The sequence below is a fragment of the Cavia porcellus genome, unplaced genomic scaffold (assembly GCF_034190915.1).
Source record: "Cavia porcellus strain 051 isolate PalLab524CR breed Dunkin Hartley unplaced genomic scaffold, mCavPor4.1 scaffold_32, whole genome shotgun sequence".
In the NCBI taxonomy this organism is placed as follows: Eukaryota; Metazoa; Chordata; class Mammalia; order Rodentia; family Caviidae; genus Cavia; species Cavia porcellus.
In genome coordinates, this window is record NW_026947515.1 from 23,082,924 (window position 1) to 23,096,720 (window position 13,797).

General features: G+C 50.4%; 1 protein-coding gene across 7 annotated transcripts; it reads left to right on the forward strand.

Annotated features, from left to right (window-relative positions):
• The first annotated feature begins 5,021 nt into the window (after positions 1-5,021).
• Positions 5,022-13,735, forward strand: Wbp2 (WW domain binding protein 2). 7 transcript variants are annotated; one of them, XM_023564929.2, is made up of 8 exons: positions 5,022-5,163; positions 8,044-8,152; positions 9,488-9,623; positions 10,782-10,874; positions 11,575-11,709; positions 11,930-12,055; positions 12,489-12,565; positions 12,664-13,735. In XM_023564929.2, the coding sequence occupies exons 1-8, from the start codon at positions 5,105-5,107 to the stop codon at positions 12,715-12,717; spliced, it is 789 nt and encodes a 262-aa protein (XP_023420697.1). In that variant the 5' UTR covers positions 5,022-5,104; the 3' UTR covers positions 12,718-13,735. The 7 variants fall into 7 exon arrangements, with proteins under 7 accessions (XP_023420697.1, XP_003461472.1, XP_023420702.1 ...); XM_003461424.5 differs by having other exon boundaries at positions 11,933-12,055; XM_013152130.3 differs by having other exon boundaries at positions 5,070-5,215.
• The last annotated feature ends 62 nt before the right edge of the window (positions 13,736-13,797 follow it).

Sequence of the window (13,797 nt, forward strand, 5' to 3'; positions counted from 1 at the left end):
CAGCTGTGTTTACCTCATGTCTGTGATTAGCTTCTTTTTGAGCTGCTTGCCACAGCTGATTTTGTTCTTGTGAGCTGAGAGTGGTATTTAGAATCACATAAACATCCTTAAAATGTAAGTCATAACAATTAGTAATAAATTTAAATTGCCTGATATAATTCTGTGGGTCAACAGAGAAGCTACCTAATTTATGGGCAGTCTGAGATAGATCAGAAAGGGGAAAAGGCACATGGATGTTAACAAGCCCCTCGGGGCGAACTTGCTCCCAAAGTGCTAGCAGAGCCTGAGGAGAAGATTCCAGAGCAGAGGGCCATTGGGCAGCCATCTGTCCAGTAGACGTGTGTGAGCAATCATCTGTAGAGGGCCTACAGAGCTGCTGCTGGTCACCCTGGGAAACACAGGCAGATGGCGTCTCACCGTGTGCCTTGCAGCGAGAGGACTGCTGTTAGCAGCACAGTGAAGCCTCATGTGCACTGCAACAGGGCGGCTGTTGCAGTTCACAAGAGGAGCCACAAGGAGGCGCCTGTTGACAGTGAGGGTCCTGGGAACATGGCGGCGCCCTGTCACGTGACCCAAAACATGGCAGTGCCCTGTCGCCATGTGACCCTCCTGAACTGGCGGTGCCATGCCACATGGCAGAGGGTTGCAACATGGCAACTGTTCCCGGCGCAAGCTGGAACAATCACGCGGCTTGCTGGAAGGACATAGCGACTGAGACCTAGTGTGGTGGGCAGGTGGTGAGAATGCTGTAGGGGATAGAGAATTCTCAGGAGAAGAAATCGGAGACTTTGAGGAAGCACTAACAGAGTGCTTAGAGTTGCTGGGAGAGTTATGGGTCCCGGAAGGTGGAGAGAGAGATAATTGCACAGCAGGAGGTATCTGTGATGCATTGGGACCAGGACTGCTGAGAGAATCAGGCATAGGGGGAAGGGAGAGCGGTCCAGCGGGAGGTAACGGCAGGGAACGAGTTTGGGGGTAGGCAGGAGGCAGCCGGGAAAACACAGGAGGGCAGGACGGAAAAGTTTGTGGCAGAGTAGAGTTAGCTAAAAGTATCTGAACGGGAGCACAAGACTTAATGAGAGATGGGCATGTTCTCAGAACAAGAAAGGCCTGAACATAAGGGAGTTCTAAAAACTTGTCGCCAGTCTGACAGAAATCATACAGGTTTCTGAGAATGCAGGGGTCAAATGTTCCTTCTTTGGGCCAACACTTGCCGATAAGCAGGTAGGTTGGCCAGACCTCCTGACAGTAAAAAGTTAATTGTTGAGTTTTTATGGTACTTTTAATTTTTAGAGTATGTAAATTGGAAATTAGGCATTGTAAAGGCATCTTTTGGGAGTTAGAAAATACGTTCCCCATGACTGATTCAGGCAAGAAAAAAGCCGGTGGTTCAGAACAAGCCGTCACTCATTTGTGGCACCACGCGGTGGCTATGGTTCCAAAAACTCGTATATTCCAGTCATCAATCACTGAGAGATTTACAAGTGGAGCCCACGTGAGTCAGTAACAGTTTTGCCCATGAAAGCGCGAGGCTTTAAGGGAAGTGAGGCAGTCCTTTCAGTGTGGGCGGTCCCAAAAATCTCTGCTTTGGGCTATCCAAACCCAAAGAACATGAGAGATTTTATAGAGTGTGGACACAGGTTTGCCCAGAAAGAACCCTGCCCTGGGCTGTCCTAAGGACATGAAAATGCACAGACCCACGTGAACGGGGAGAACAGTCGACTGGGGCTGCCCAGTGCCAAAAGTTCCCCGGGGAGTGCTCACCTGAAATCAATCTGGCCGATGCTGAGTGCAGGCGGCTGGCAACAAGGACGTCTCCGGAGAGGAAAAAGCTCGGAATTAATCCAGGATTTTATCTGGTTATTGGCTAGGGGACTCAACTGGGTGTGTCCCAGGAGTCAATCGCCTGCTGATCGAGTCACGGCACCAAATGCTAGGATTATTTCCAAAAGATGAGAAGTATAAAATAAAAAGCGGCCTTTATTCTGAGAACATGGAGAGAGATGACCAGCACCCCCCACTGCTGGCGACTGGCGATCTGTCCGGCAGACACATGGCATGGGGGTATGTAAATAGCCTCGGTTTGGGGTGGAACCTAAGGCAGGCATTAGGGATGCACAGGTAGCCCATTGGTCCTAGGTTTGGTGCCATATGTAAATTTCCAGGGGTGGGAAGATGGTGTCACAGGTAACTTCCTAGGTGCAGGGGAGATAGGGGTTTCCTGCTTCTGGTTGAGGCTTTCCTGACTACAGTGTCCTGTCTGGGCCAAAACACTTTCAGTCACTTCAGGAATTTCTCAAACTTTGCAAGGTATTGTTAGATCCTGAAAAATCGTTCCTTCTGGCTGACATGACATCCGTGTGAGAACCTTTCTTCTGTCAGTATATCTGTGAGGCACAGGAAGGGATTTTTTGCTCTTTTAAATAAACAAAAACATTCTGCCAACATTTTGACTTTGGTTAAAGTGCACATAGCAAAAAATGAAACTGTTCAAAAGATTACACAAACCCCTCTTGGTAGTATGTGCCTGTAATCCCAGTACTTCGTGGGATTAAACAGTCGAGCAGTTTAAACCAGATGCTGTCTCAAAATTAAAAAGCAGCCGGGTGTGATGGTGCACACCTGTAATTCTAGCCCCAAGAAGGCCAAGACAGGAGGATCATTTGAGATCTGCCTGGATTACAAAGTGAGCTCAAGGCCAGCCTAAATTGCATATGAGACCCTGTCTCAAAAAAACAAGTTAATTAAATTAAATTAAAAAGTAGCTGGGTGGGCCAGGAGTTTAGCTCAGCGACTCAAGCTCTTGTCTGATAAGTGCAAGGTCCTGAGTTCAATCCCCGGTATAAAATAAAAGAAAGAAAGTAGCTAGGCACAGTGGTGTATGCTTGTAATTCTGGCACTCAGGTGAATGAGGCAAGAGGACTGCTGTGAATTTGAGGCCAGCCTGGACTACGCAGTGAATTCAAGGCCAGTCTGAAATACGTAGTGTGTCTCTGTCTCAAAAAACAAAAGCAAACTAAAATAAAGTAAAAAATGAGCTGTCTCAAAAAAGAAAAACTATACAGTGGCCCCCAAGTCACCAGCCCACCCCAAGTTCCCAGACCTGTACCTTAAAAGGGTAACATTAGGGGGCTGGGGATTTAGCTCAGCGGCATAAGCGCCTGCCTTGCAAGCAGGCAGTTGTGAGTTTGATCCCTGGTACCAATAAAAAGGAAAAAGACCAAAAAAAAAAAAAAAAAGGGTAACATTGGGCTGGGTTGTAGCTTAGCTGTATAGTACTTGCCTGGCAAGAATGAGGGCCTGGGTTCAATTCCCAGTACAAAAAAAAAAAAAAAAAAAAAAAAGGATAATGTCATATAAATTTCTGGTAGATCTTTCTCAAATATTTTTTGTTTTGCTTGTTTGGTCTTTTTTTAAAGTTTTTTTTGTGTGTGTGTGATACTAGGGATTAAACTCACAACCTCATGTTTGCCAGGCAGGCGCTTATGCCACTAAGCTAAATCCCTGGCTTGTTTGGTCTTTTTGAGATAGGTCTCACTGTGCAGTTCAGGCTGGCCTTGGGCTCACTTTGTAGCCCAGACTGGACTTGAACTTGCAACGCTCCTCTTGCCTCAGCTTTCCAACTCCTGGAAGTACAGCAGTGCGTCACCAAGCCCGACAACACATCCTAACAATTCAAGTCAGCATGTCATTCGATTTTTTTTTTTTTAATGAGGCACAGACTACTTGTGCCAACATTAATCTAACCTCTGCCCGGGGGGTAGATTTCACTGCGTTCATCCTTAATCCATCGCGAAGTCCAATATGATCTTGTGAACAATTTCACCATAATCTTTTTTCAGTGCAGCAATTTTTCTTTTCTCATGGAGAAAATCTTCCTCAAATGCAAAGTCATGGACCCAGGCTGTAGCTCAGCAGCACAGTGCGTACCTGGCAAGCAGTGAGACCCTGAGTTCCATTCCCAGTACCAAAAAAAAAAGCTAAGTCATGCAGGTGGGAGGGGAGGTTGGCTACCACGTGTCAGGAAATCAAACTCTGATCCCTTAAAATTAAAATTAATGACACAGAACAGTCGCCTGGGGAATAAACACTCCCACAATCTCCCTGAAAGATTCACCTAGGGGCTAGAGCAAGTTTAGGTAACAGTTGTGCTGGAGGTGCCAGGCGCTGAATCACGTGTTGAAAAGAACCAGCCCAGCCCTGCTTTGAAACTCATATTATCTGGCTGCTGATCTCTCACTTTGCTTGGTTTCCTTCAGTTTTTCCAGACTGAACGACTGCTCCCTGCAGGGTGGCCGAACCGGTTCCCGGCCTAACATTTTAGAGGGAACAGCGCCACCACGAGACTATTTTCGGTAGAGGCAGGTAGGTGGCCGCCCTCTCTAGGACTCCAAGGAGGGCGGGCGCAGAGGTAGGAATACCCGGCCAAGGCTTTGGACCCCAGAGAGGTTCTCGCAGCCCACCGGGAGAATCCGGGTTTAAAGGAGTAGCAGTGTGCTCGCTTCTGCAGCACATACACTGAAAGGGTGGCAGTTTGCTCTCACTCGGCCATCCATTACGCTCTGGGAAGCACTGGGTCCTTGGCTCATTTACAGGCCTGTACTGACTACCCCAGGCTGGGACAGAGCCACATACATACAGTCCCGCACTCCAACCCCGCAAGAATATTTCTATCACGTGAGTAACTGTTCAGCATTCCACACACCAAATTTAGGTTACAGTCTGCGGGGCCTTTAGGATTAACGCGGGTGTGAAGAGCTGTTTATTTCTGTTTCAAGAGGTGGAGTGGCGGTGTCAAACTCGTCCAAAAGACTAGAAGTTCCAAAATGCATCTTTTCCCCCAGGGTTGGGAGCGGCTGAAATTGTGGGAGCATGACTTGCTGAGAATTGTAGTCCTCAACTTATTTGTGATGCAAGATGAACTGGGGGAAGGGGAGAGGGAGTAAACTATTATCACGTGATACTCGGGAGCAAGTGGTTGGCCCAGCGTCCATACAGGAGTTATGATTGGCTGGCTGAAATAAGAACGACGCCATTAGGGGCTGGCTGAAGAGGAGCGCAGGCGCACTGCGTTGCGAATCTCGGGACCCCTTTCGGAGAAACCATGGCGCTTAACAAGAATCACTCGGAGGGCGGCGGAGTGATCGTCAACAACACAGAGAGGTGAAAACACTGCGGAAGGATCCTAGAGAACCATAGGACTGGTGTTTGGAGTGTAGGTGGTGGGCTGCGGGCGGTGGGCTGTGGGAATAAACATTGCAGAGACAGTTGATGAAGCGCAGGTGGGTAGGGGTAACGGCCGGGCTGGGCTGGAGGGTGGTGGGTGGGTCGTGGGGGGAGGCGGGGATTCCGCCATCAGCTGGGGGATGGAGCTGATTGACTGTTGGCTGTGCTCGGTGTTTGGGGCGAGTGGTTTTAGATCCTTAGATTCCCTGATTTTAAGGCTTGAGGAGGGGATTTCAACAAAAATAATTGCCATTTATCGGATGTTTACTATGTTTTTACTACGCGGCAGCCGCTGCGACCCTTCCACTTTTTTTTTTTTTTTTTTGGTCTTTTTCCTTTTTATCGGTACCGGGGATCGAACTCACGACTGCCTGCTTTCAAGGCAGGCGCTTATGCCGCTTAGCTAAACCCCCAGCTCCGACCCTTCCACTTTAATACAGCAATCCTGTGGCAGAAATTATTATACACATTTCCGGATAGGGGATGTGAGGCCCAGGAGATTACAGAGATGTGAATCACAAAGACGTGAATTCCAGGAAAGGAGTCCCAAAGTCAGCTTAGCTACCTCTATACAGCCGTCCAGTAGATTCCAGAATCACAAGTGAAAGACAGGTCCCAGAAATAAAATTAAATAGCTAACACTGGTCAATTCCTAACTCCCTAACGTTCCTGGGAAGAGTGTGGGTCCTTTGGGAAGCTTAGTCTGTTGCCCTTCTCGCTCCCCATCCCCCCCACACACACCTTTTTGTGTGCTTTGGTTTTGGTTTTGTTTGCTCTGTAAGACAAGGTCTCTGCTATGTAGTTTAGGCAGTCCTTGAACTCACTATGGAGCCCAAGCTGACCTGAAACTCAAAGCCATCCTCCTGCCTCAGCTTTCTGAGTGCTGGTATTACAGGCGGAGGCCACCACACCCTGAGTATTGGGTTATTCTCCAGAACAGTGGTCTCTCAGTTAAAAGTACTTTCCGCTTCTCCCTCCACTCTCTACCCCTAGTGCATTCTGTCCTTGCTCACTTCTTGGGCGTACCGGCCAGTCCTAGGTTGAGCTATGCCATCTCTCAATTGCTTTTTGAAGGCAAAGGAACTTAGGAAGAACTTAATCCTCAAGGAAGACATGGTAGAGTGAAGAGTTGTGGCCCTAGCCTGTGTCCTGTCACTTGGGAATGCTTGAGGAGTTGGAGGAAAAGGAAGGCCCAGGCTGCCTCAGGTCTCAGAATACTGTCTGCATCTTCCCTGCGTGCTCTGATGGACTCAGCCTATTCCTGAGTCTCCTCTTTCCTGTGCTGCCCCATTTACTGGGCTGTCTCTCTTTCTCACTCTCCCCAGTCAAGAAAGTCGTGATATTTGGGAGGGGGAAGAGGATAGTGAATGGAACAAAGTGCAGTGGACTTTTTTTTTATCCTGTAATCAGAGAAGCGTCACATTGCTGTTTTGCTGCATCTGTGAGTGAGAACCAGTTCCTGGGCCTGGGGAAATGCTTTGGATGCCATTTAGTACCATCTCTTGGGACTATTTTCCTTTTTCTCTTAGTGAGACTTTTCTGGGACAAGAATCTTACCCTGCTGCTGGGTCTCTTCTTTGGCTCAGGGCTCAGTGCTATTAAATAAAAGTCTCCGTCTTTTAAGAAGTGCTTCAGCTGGGAGTGAAGGTACACGCCTGTAATCCTAGCACTTGAGAGGTTGAGGCAAGAGGATCGCCATGAGTTCAAGGCCCACCTAAATTACAGTGAGACTCTATCTCAGGGGAAAAAAAAAAGCTGCAGTCTCATTTCTTTTCAGAAAGTTTTGTTCACAGCAATTAAAACTTAAGTCCAGAGTTTAGATTTTGGTACTTAAAATAGTGAATGTCAACCATGTGCAGTAATATACTCTTGTAATCCTAGTACTCTGGGAGATTAGGCAGGAGAATCTTAAATTCACACCCATCCCAAACCATCCAGGTGCGTAGTGAGACCTACTCTTAAAAATAGAAAAAGGCTAGATGAAGATACTGGGTTCAGTCAGTCCTTAGAAAGAGAGACAGACAGAGACAGAGATGCACAGAATGTGCCAAGCCAGCCAGCCATGCCTTCCAGCACTCTTGAGGCCGAGGCAGGAGGACTGCCACAAGTTCAAGGCCAGCCTGGACTGCGTAGTGGTACCCTGTCTCAAAACAAAAAGCAACAACAAAAAAGAAGAAAGAAGGTAGTTAAAAATAAAGGAAGGAAAGAAAAGAGAAGTATAACAGTGTGATGGCTTGTGTGTGTAACTCTAGGTACTTGGGAGGCTGAGTAGTAGAATCACAAGTTTGAGGCAAGCCTGGGCAACCTTCTGAGACACTGTTTTGAAATTAAAAGGACTACGGGCCTGGGGATTTAGCTCAGCGGCATAAGCGCCTGCCTCACAAGCAGGCATTCGTGAGTTCGATCCCCGGAACTGAAAAAAAGAAAAAGACAAAAGAAATTAAAAGGACTGGTGGGTGTGGTGGCCCACACTTGTAATCCCAGCACTTGGGAGGCTGAGGCAGGATTGTGAATGAGGCCAGCCTGAACGTAGCAAGACCCTGTCTCAAAAGAAAATAAATAAAATGGACTGGGGATGTAGCTGTCAACACTTCTAGTTCAGTATGTGGTGGAGGGGGTAGAAGATGGAACCCAAGTAGTCTAAGCCACCTCAAGGGTTGAGGTTGTCTCCAGGAGCCCTGCGTTACGCTGTGGTGCTGGTTACAGCCTTCCATGACTGCATTAATGGCCGCCTCACTATCCTGTGGAGTCTGTGCTGAGCAACTTTGCCCGTGTATCTCCATCCGCCTCAGTGCCTTTCCGCTTTCCTCACTGCAGCATCCTGATGTCCTATGATCATGTGGAACTTACATTCAGTGACATGAAGAATGTGCCAGAAGCCTTCAAAGGGACCAAGAAAGGTACCGTGTACCTTACCCCTTACCGGGTGAGTTGCCCAGCAACAAAAAACAAATGGTGATTGGAGGGTCACATGTGTCTCGTGGCCTCTGAACTCTGGTGAATGTGAGTGCCTTGCGCTGCCTGTTTGTCACATGCTCCTGTCTCTGAAACCACAGAGCGCTTTGTGCAGCTGAGCTGACTGCCGAGCAGTAAATCAATGTGAATTTCAGAGCTGCTGCCACAGAGCTCTCTAGAGTTGGATGGAGCTGCCAGGATGACTCCGGCCTGGCATCTCCTGGGAGGCCTGTGTAGATGTCCAGAGTGATAAATATAAACAGGGTACCATGGCTTGCCTGTGGCCTCTAAACTGGGCAGAGCACCTGGCAGAACCCCATAGAGTGGGAAATGCTGGACTGCAGCATGAGCCTTGCCCATGGGGCTGGGGATTTAGCTCAGCGGCATAAGCACCTGCCTTGCAAGCAGGCAGTCGTGAGTTCGATCCCTGGTACCAATTAAAAAAAAGAAGAAAAGAATGAGCCTTGCCCAAGAGCCGGCCACAAGGACTCTAAGAATGCAATGTGAATGGTGTCTCAGAAAAGGGTCATTGCCTGTGACTGCACCCTGGTGACACCTGCAGAACTGGAGCACATCTTTGTGTTTCCATCACCACAGTGGGCAGATACAGTAACTCCCAAACCCGGTTCTGGGAACTTAAGTTCCCCTGTTCAGTTAGATGGAGCTGACCAGTAGTTTTGAAACCGCACCCTTCCCCTCCGTCCCCCTCCCCCTCCAGGCACATAGAGCGGGGGAGGGGAGGGCTCTTGCTGTTGGGCAGCTGTTGGGAAGGTCAGGTGGCCACAAAGGTTGAAGCCACACCCATCCTTGGCTAGTCCCTGGGGAGCCTCCCATGCCTACAGCCCTGCCCCCCCCCCTGCTCGACCTGCCCCCACTTCCTTTTCCCAGGCACCTCAAGCCCCAACTTACAAATACTGGAGGGGAAAACTTTGACAGATGTGTAAGGCTTACCATCTGCTTACACAAGAATCTGACTTAGGAACAATGCTCCAGGAATGAAACCCATTATGAAACTTGTTCATAAGCTGGGGACTTCCTATATTGTGGCACCCCACATCTGCCGCCTCCTCCACCACTTAGCAGCAGTCTGTCCTGCTCAGGGTCAGTGGCTGGTACCTTCCTGTGAATTCCTGAGGCTACACTGGGCCGCTTTCCCAGCTCTCCCTGGGAGTGTGTGGTGCAGAGTGCCTGGGCCTCCCGGCCATGGTGTGAGCTGCCAGACTCATGGCGTGTAGGAAGTGGGTAGGAAGCAATAGCCCAGTAGGCTGTGGTTCTGGCACAGATGGTCCTCGTCTTCTCCCCACAGGTCATCTTTCTGTCCAAGGGCAAGGATGCCATGCAGTCCTTCATGATGCCGTTTTATCTGATGAAGGACTGTGAGATCAAGCAGCCTGTGTTTGGTGCAAACTATATCAAGGGAACCGTGAAGGCTGAAGCAGGAGGTTGGTGATGGGAGGAGAGGAACACACGTGGGCTTCCAAGGAGATGCTCTGGGTGCCTCTGACTGCACCTGGGGGCCATCATCTTAGATACTCATTGCCTTCACTTTGTCTCCTTCCCAGCTCTGTATTAATCTTTAAGGAAAACACCTTAGCTGGGTATAGTGGTTCACATCTGTAATGCTAGCACTGAGGGAGGCTGAGGCAGATGGATCAAGTTTGAGTCTCTCCTGGGCAGCTTGGCAAGACCCTGTCTCAGAAAGTAAAGAAAATGTAAAAATCATGTAACTCAGTGGTAGAGTCCCCCTAAATTAAAATCCTCACTACCACAAGAAAACTAGAGCTGGACAGAGGAATACAAAAGACTGCAGGTGTAGCTCAGTGCTGGAGCCCTTGCCCAACGTGAGGCCCTTCATCCAGTCCCTAGTAGCACAGGAAAAGGGCAAGTTGGACAGTCAGCAGCACTGAACACATGGGTTTTTGTTGTCAGGAACTGGGAAATGCTGGGATTAATGTTGGCAACACAGCCACCTCTTCAGAAAATGAAGTCTGTGGAATGACTGAGAACTAGTTGTTGTTACGCTCTGGGCAGTGTGCACAGGTTTTAGATGTGGGGAAGAGCTGTGTCCTGTTCCCAGGACAAGGCAGCTTGCACACTCAGCCAGGCCCACGCTGCTCACTGTCAGGTGCCTCTTGGTTCCCCTTTAAGGCTGAAACCAAGCTGGGAGAGGTGGGGTCTGTCTTTGGCCCCCTCAATGAGATGTCTGCCCTGAGCTGGGACATTCACTATTGCCAACCTTGCTTGCTCCTAGAAAGCTGCCGAGTGCTCGTTGGGGGTGGAGAGACCCTCAATCAGTGTTGGCTGTGAAGCCAAACCAAGCTGCCTTTGTGCCTGTGCGCTTACTGGGCTGAGGTCAGGAGGGTAATCTTGTTTCAAGAAGCCACTGTTCTAAGGGTGACAGCACAGCAGAGCCAGGCCAGTCTGCAGCACCAGGCAGTCTGTGAGTGACAGGTCTAAGAAACAGCCACGGGAAAAAGGCAGAAGTCCCAGCCTTTTCCCACTGGTCTCTAGGGGCGCTGGAGAGGACACAGGCCATCACTTTGGACATAACTTGTCTTCTTTTCCTGTGCTGTTCATTCACTGTCCTTACCCCTTCTCAGGTGGCTGGGAAGGATCTGCCTCTTACAAGTTGACCTTCACAACAGGGGGTGCCATTGAGTTCGGACAGCGCATGCTCCAGGTGGCATCACAAGGTATCTAGGCTCTAAAAATTACGTACAAGGCCACGGTGAATGTGTGGGGGTTTTATTTGACCTCGCCCCCTTTGATTTTGTTTTGTAAGCACCAGGAGTATCTGCAGTCCAGCCAACCAGGGTTGGGCGCTGGGGAGAAAGCCCAAGGTTATTGTGCAGTCTTTTTTTTTTTTTTTTTTTTTACCGGTACCAGGGATCGAACTCACGACCAGGCGCTTGCAAGGCAGGTGCTTATGCTGCTGAGCTAAATCCCCAGCCCCTATTGTGCACTCTTATACTTCCAAGCCTGGGCTTCCTCTGCCTTGAGCAGGTGTACAGTAAGCTGACACAGTGCTTTGGACGCAACATTTTACTGTGACCTTATAAACACAAAAAACCTAACTCCTAAACGGTGTCAAACAACCATTTAAACTCCCGAGCAATTCACTCTGTCCCCTAACCCCCATCCCCGCACCTTCCTGCCACCATGTTGTTCACCTGCTCCCTCTGCCCAGCTCTGTCCCCATCCTGCATCCTTTCCCTTTGCCTCATCCCTGCCTGAGGCAGACCCAAGTGTTCCGGGGGAATAAAGTGGTGGGAGGGCACGTCTAGGGGCACAGTCCAGTCGTGGGACCTGGCACCTCCCCTGGGTTGTCCACCCTCCCCCAGCTCCAAGACAGGTGACACTCAGAGCCATCTCTCTCGCCCCTTGTACTTATAGCTTCCAGAGGTGAAGCCCTCAGTGGAGCCTATGGGTACCCTTACATGCCCAGCGGGGCCTATGTTTTTCCCCCACCAGTCGCCAATGGAATGTACCTTTGCCCTCCTGGCTACCCCTATCCACCGCCCCCACCTGGTGAGTGTGTCCTTTGCTCCCCACCCTTTCCCTTACCCACTGACCACCCCTTCCAGGCAGGGGATGCAACGGGAAGGCCTGTATTTTTACCACTTCAGAAATAACAGATGCTGTAGAGGCTTGGAAGGTGCCCCAAGGAGCTAGAGGGGGCAGCTTCTGGGAGGTGGCCTTCTCAGGGGCAAGGCCTGCTGCTCACTGAGTCCCTGTCACCCTTATGAAGCAGAGTTCTATCCAGGACCTCCCATGATGGATGGAGCCATGGGATACGTGCAGCCCCCACCACCACCCTATCCCGGACCCATGGAGCCCCCGGTCAGCAGCCCCGATGTTCCCTCCACTCCTGCAGGTGAGGCCCCTGGACTGTCGGCAGTCCTTCGGGACCATCCCTCTCCTCCCCAGGGCCTTGCAGAGAGCCTCAGAGACTGGCTAGAGGCCACTAGAACCCAGCGGACCCCCTGGCTGAGAGATCACCCCAAGAGACAAGCAGGGTAGTGGGCTAGGGGTAGGGAGGTAGATTCCATCCTGTGTGTCCCTTTGCTAGTGACGTGCTTCCCTGTGTCTCAGTCTTATCATCTCTAAAGAGGTGATTACAGGACCACCTGGTGGGATTGTGCTGTAGGTAAGACATATAAAGGGACTAGAAGGGACAGTGCCAGGATAAGGCTGGTGCTCAGGAAACTGCTTTTGCTGCTGGACTGGCTCAGCAGTGTTGGGACTGGGGCTCACGGGGCTAGAAGAGGGAGGAACTGCTGACACCTGTCCTGTGTTTGCTCCCATAGCTGAGGCCAAGGCCGCAGAGGCAGCTGCCAGTGCCTATTACAATCCGGGGAACCCACACAATGTCTACATGCCCACGGTGAGTGGGAGCTTGCCGCCCTCAACCACATGGGCTGGGAGTCGGGGAGACAGCAGTGTGTTCCAAACCTCCTAACTTGCTCTTTCCTCCTTCTTTAGAGCCAGCCTCCACCACCCCCCTACTACCCCCCAGAAGATAAGAAGACCCAGTAGACTCCGCCCAGCTCCCTGCCTTCCATTCTCATGGCTCTTTCCTACCCTTCCTCTGTGGGACTGGCTGCACCTGCGCTGGGGGATGGGCGGGGCCTTGTGCTTCCCCAGGGCTGATGATAAACAGTGACCAGGAAGTAGCTTTTTTGGGAAGTGTGGAGCGGCGCCCCAGCCTCTCCGCCACTGCCATGGCTTCCTCACCGTCTTGGGTTGTCAGGAGCACAGAGTGTCCTGTGGTTCCTGTCCTATGCTCCTTCCCACCCGAGGGAAGATCACCTCTGGTCACCTCTTCCACCACAGTCCAGCCCCAACAGTCTGGTAGCAATTCTGGACTCAGCCTTGTGAGCTTCATGAAACCAGCCATGTGTGTCTCCCGCCTATTTTTTTGCCAGGGCTTGCTGACATTCCTCCTGCTGGTCTGTGGCTGACCTTGAGCCGCTGTCCTGACACACCCATAGCCCACATTCCATTTGGCCAGGCCCAGCCTCCAGTCATGTCCACCCCCCTCCCCTGTTCTTGGGCATTCTGTTGCCACCTGTGGCTTCGAGGGCTTTACTGTGTAGCGGGAGTTGGGTGGCATCAGGGCACAGACTCCTGCAGCCAAGAAGGAATCCCCTGTGCTCTCTGCTAGTGATTCTGAAATTTGGTTTCCCGCTTATCTCCTTTCCATCTACACGAGGCTTCCTGTCAGGAGCCGTAGAGTGCATGTCTGTCCCATCATCTGGGGGCCGCAGGGCAGGCTGGGAACCAGGGCCCCACCCTGTGTGCTGACCCCTCGAAATGACAGGTCCTTCAGCCTTTTCTTCCTGGACGCAGGGCCTTTAACTTCCCATGTCCCCAGATGCACGAAGATTTGTTCTTGATCGTCTCCTGGACGGGCCACGAAGTGAGGAGATGGTTATTTAAAGAGATTATCTATTTATTTGACAAAAATTTAGTTAATATATTAATGTGAAATAAACCCTGTTTGCACCTTGATTTGTTTGCTAAAACTGTGAAATAGTAAAAATGAAGTAATGACTCTGCCTGTGTATGGTGACTGGTGTGCTCTCTGAGTTGTGGAGGCCGTTCCTTCTCCAAGAG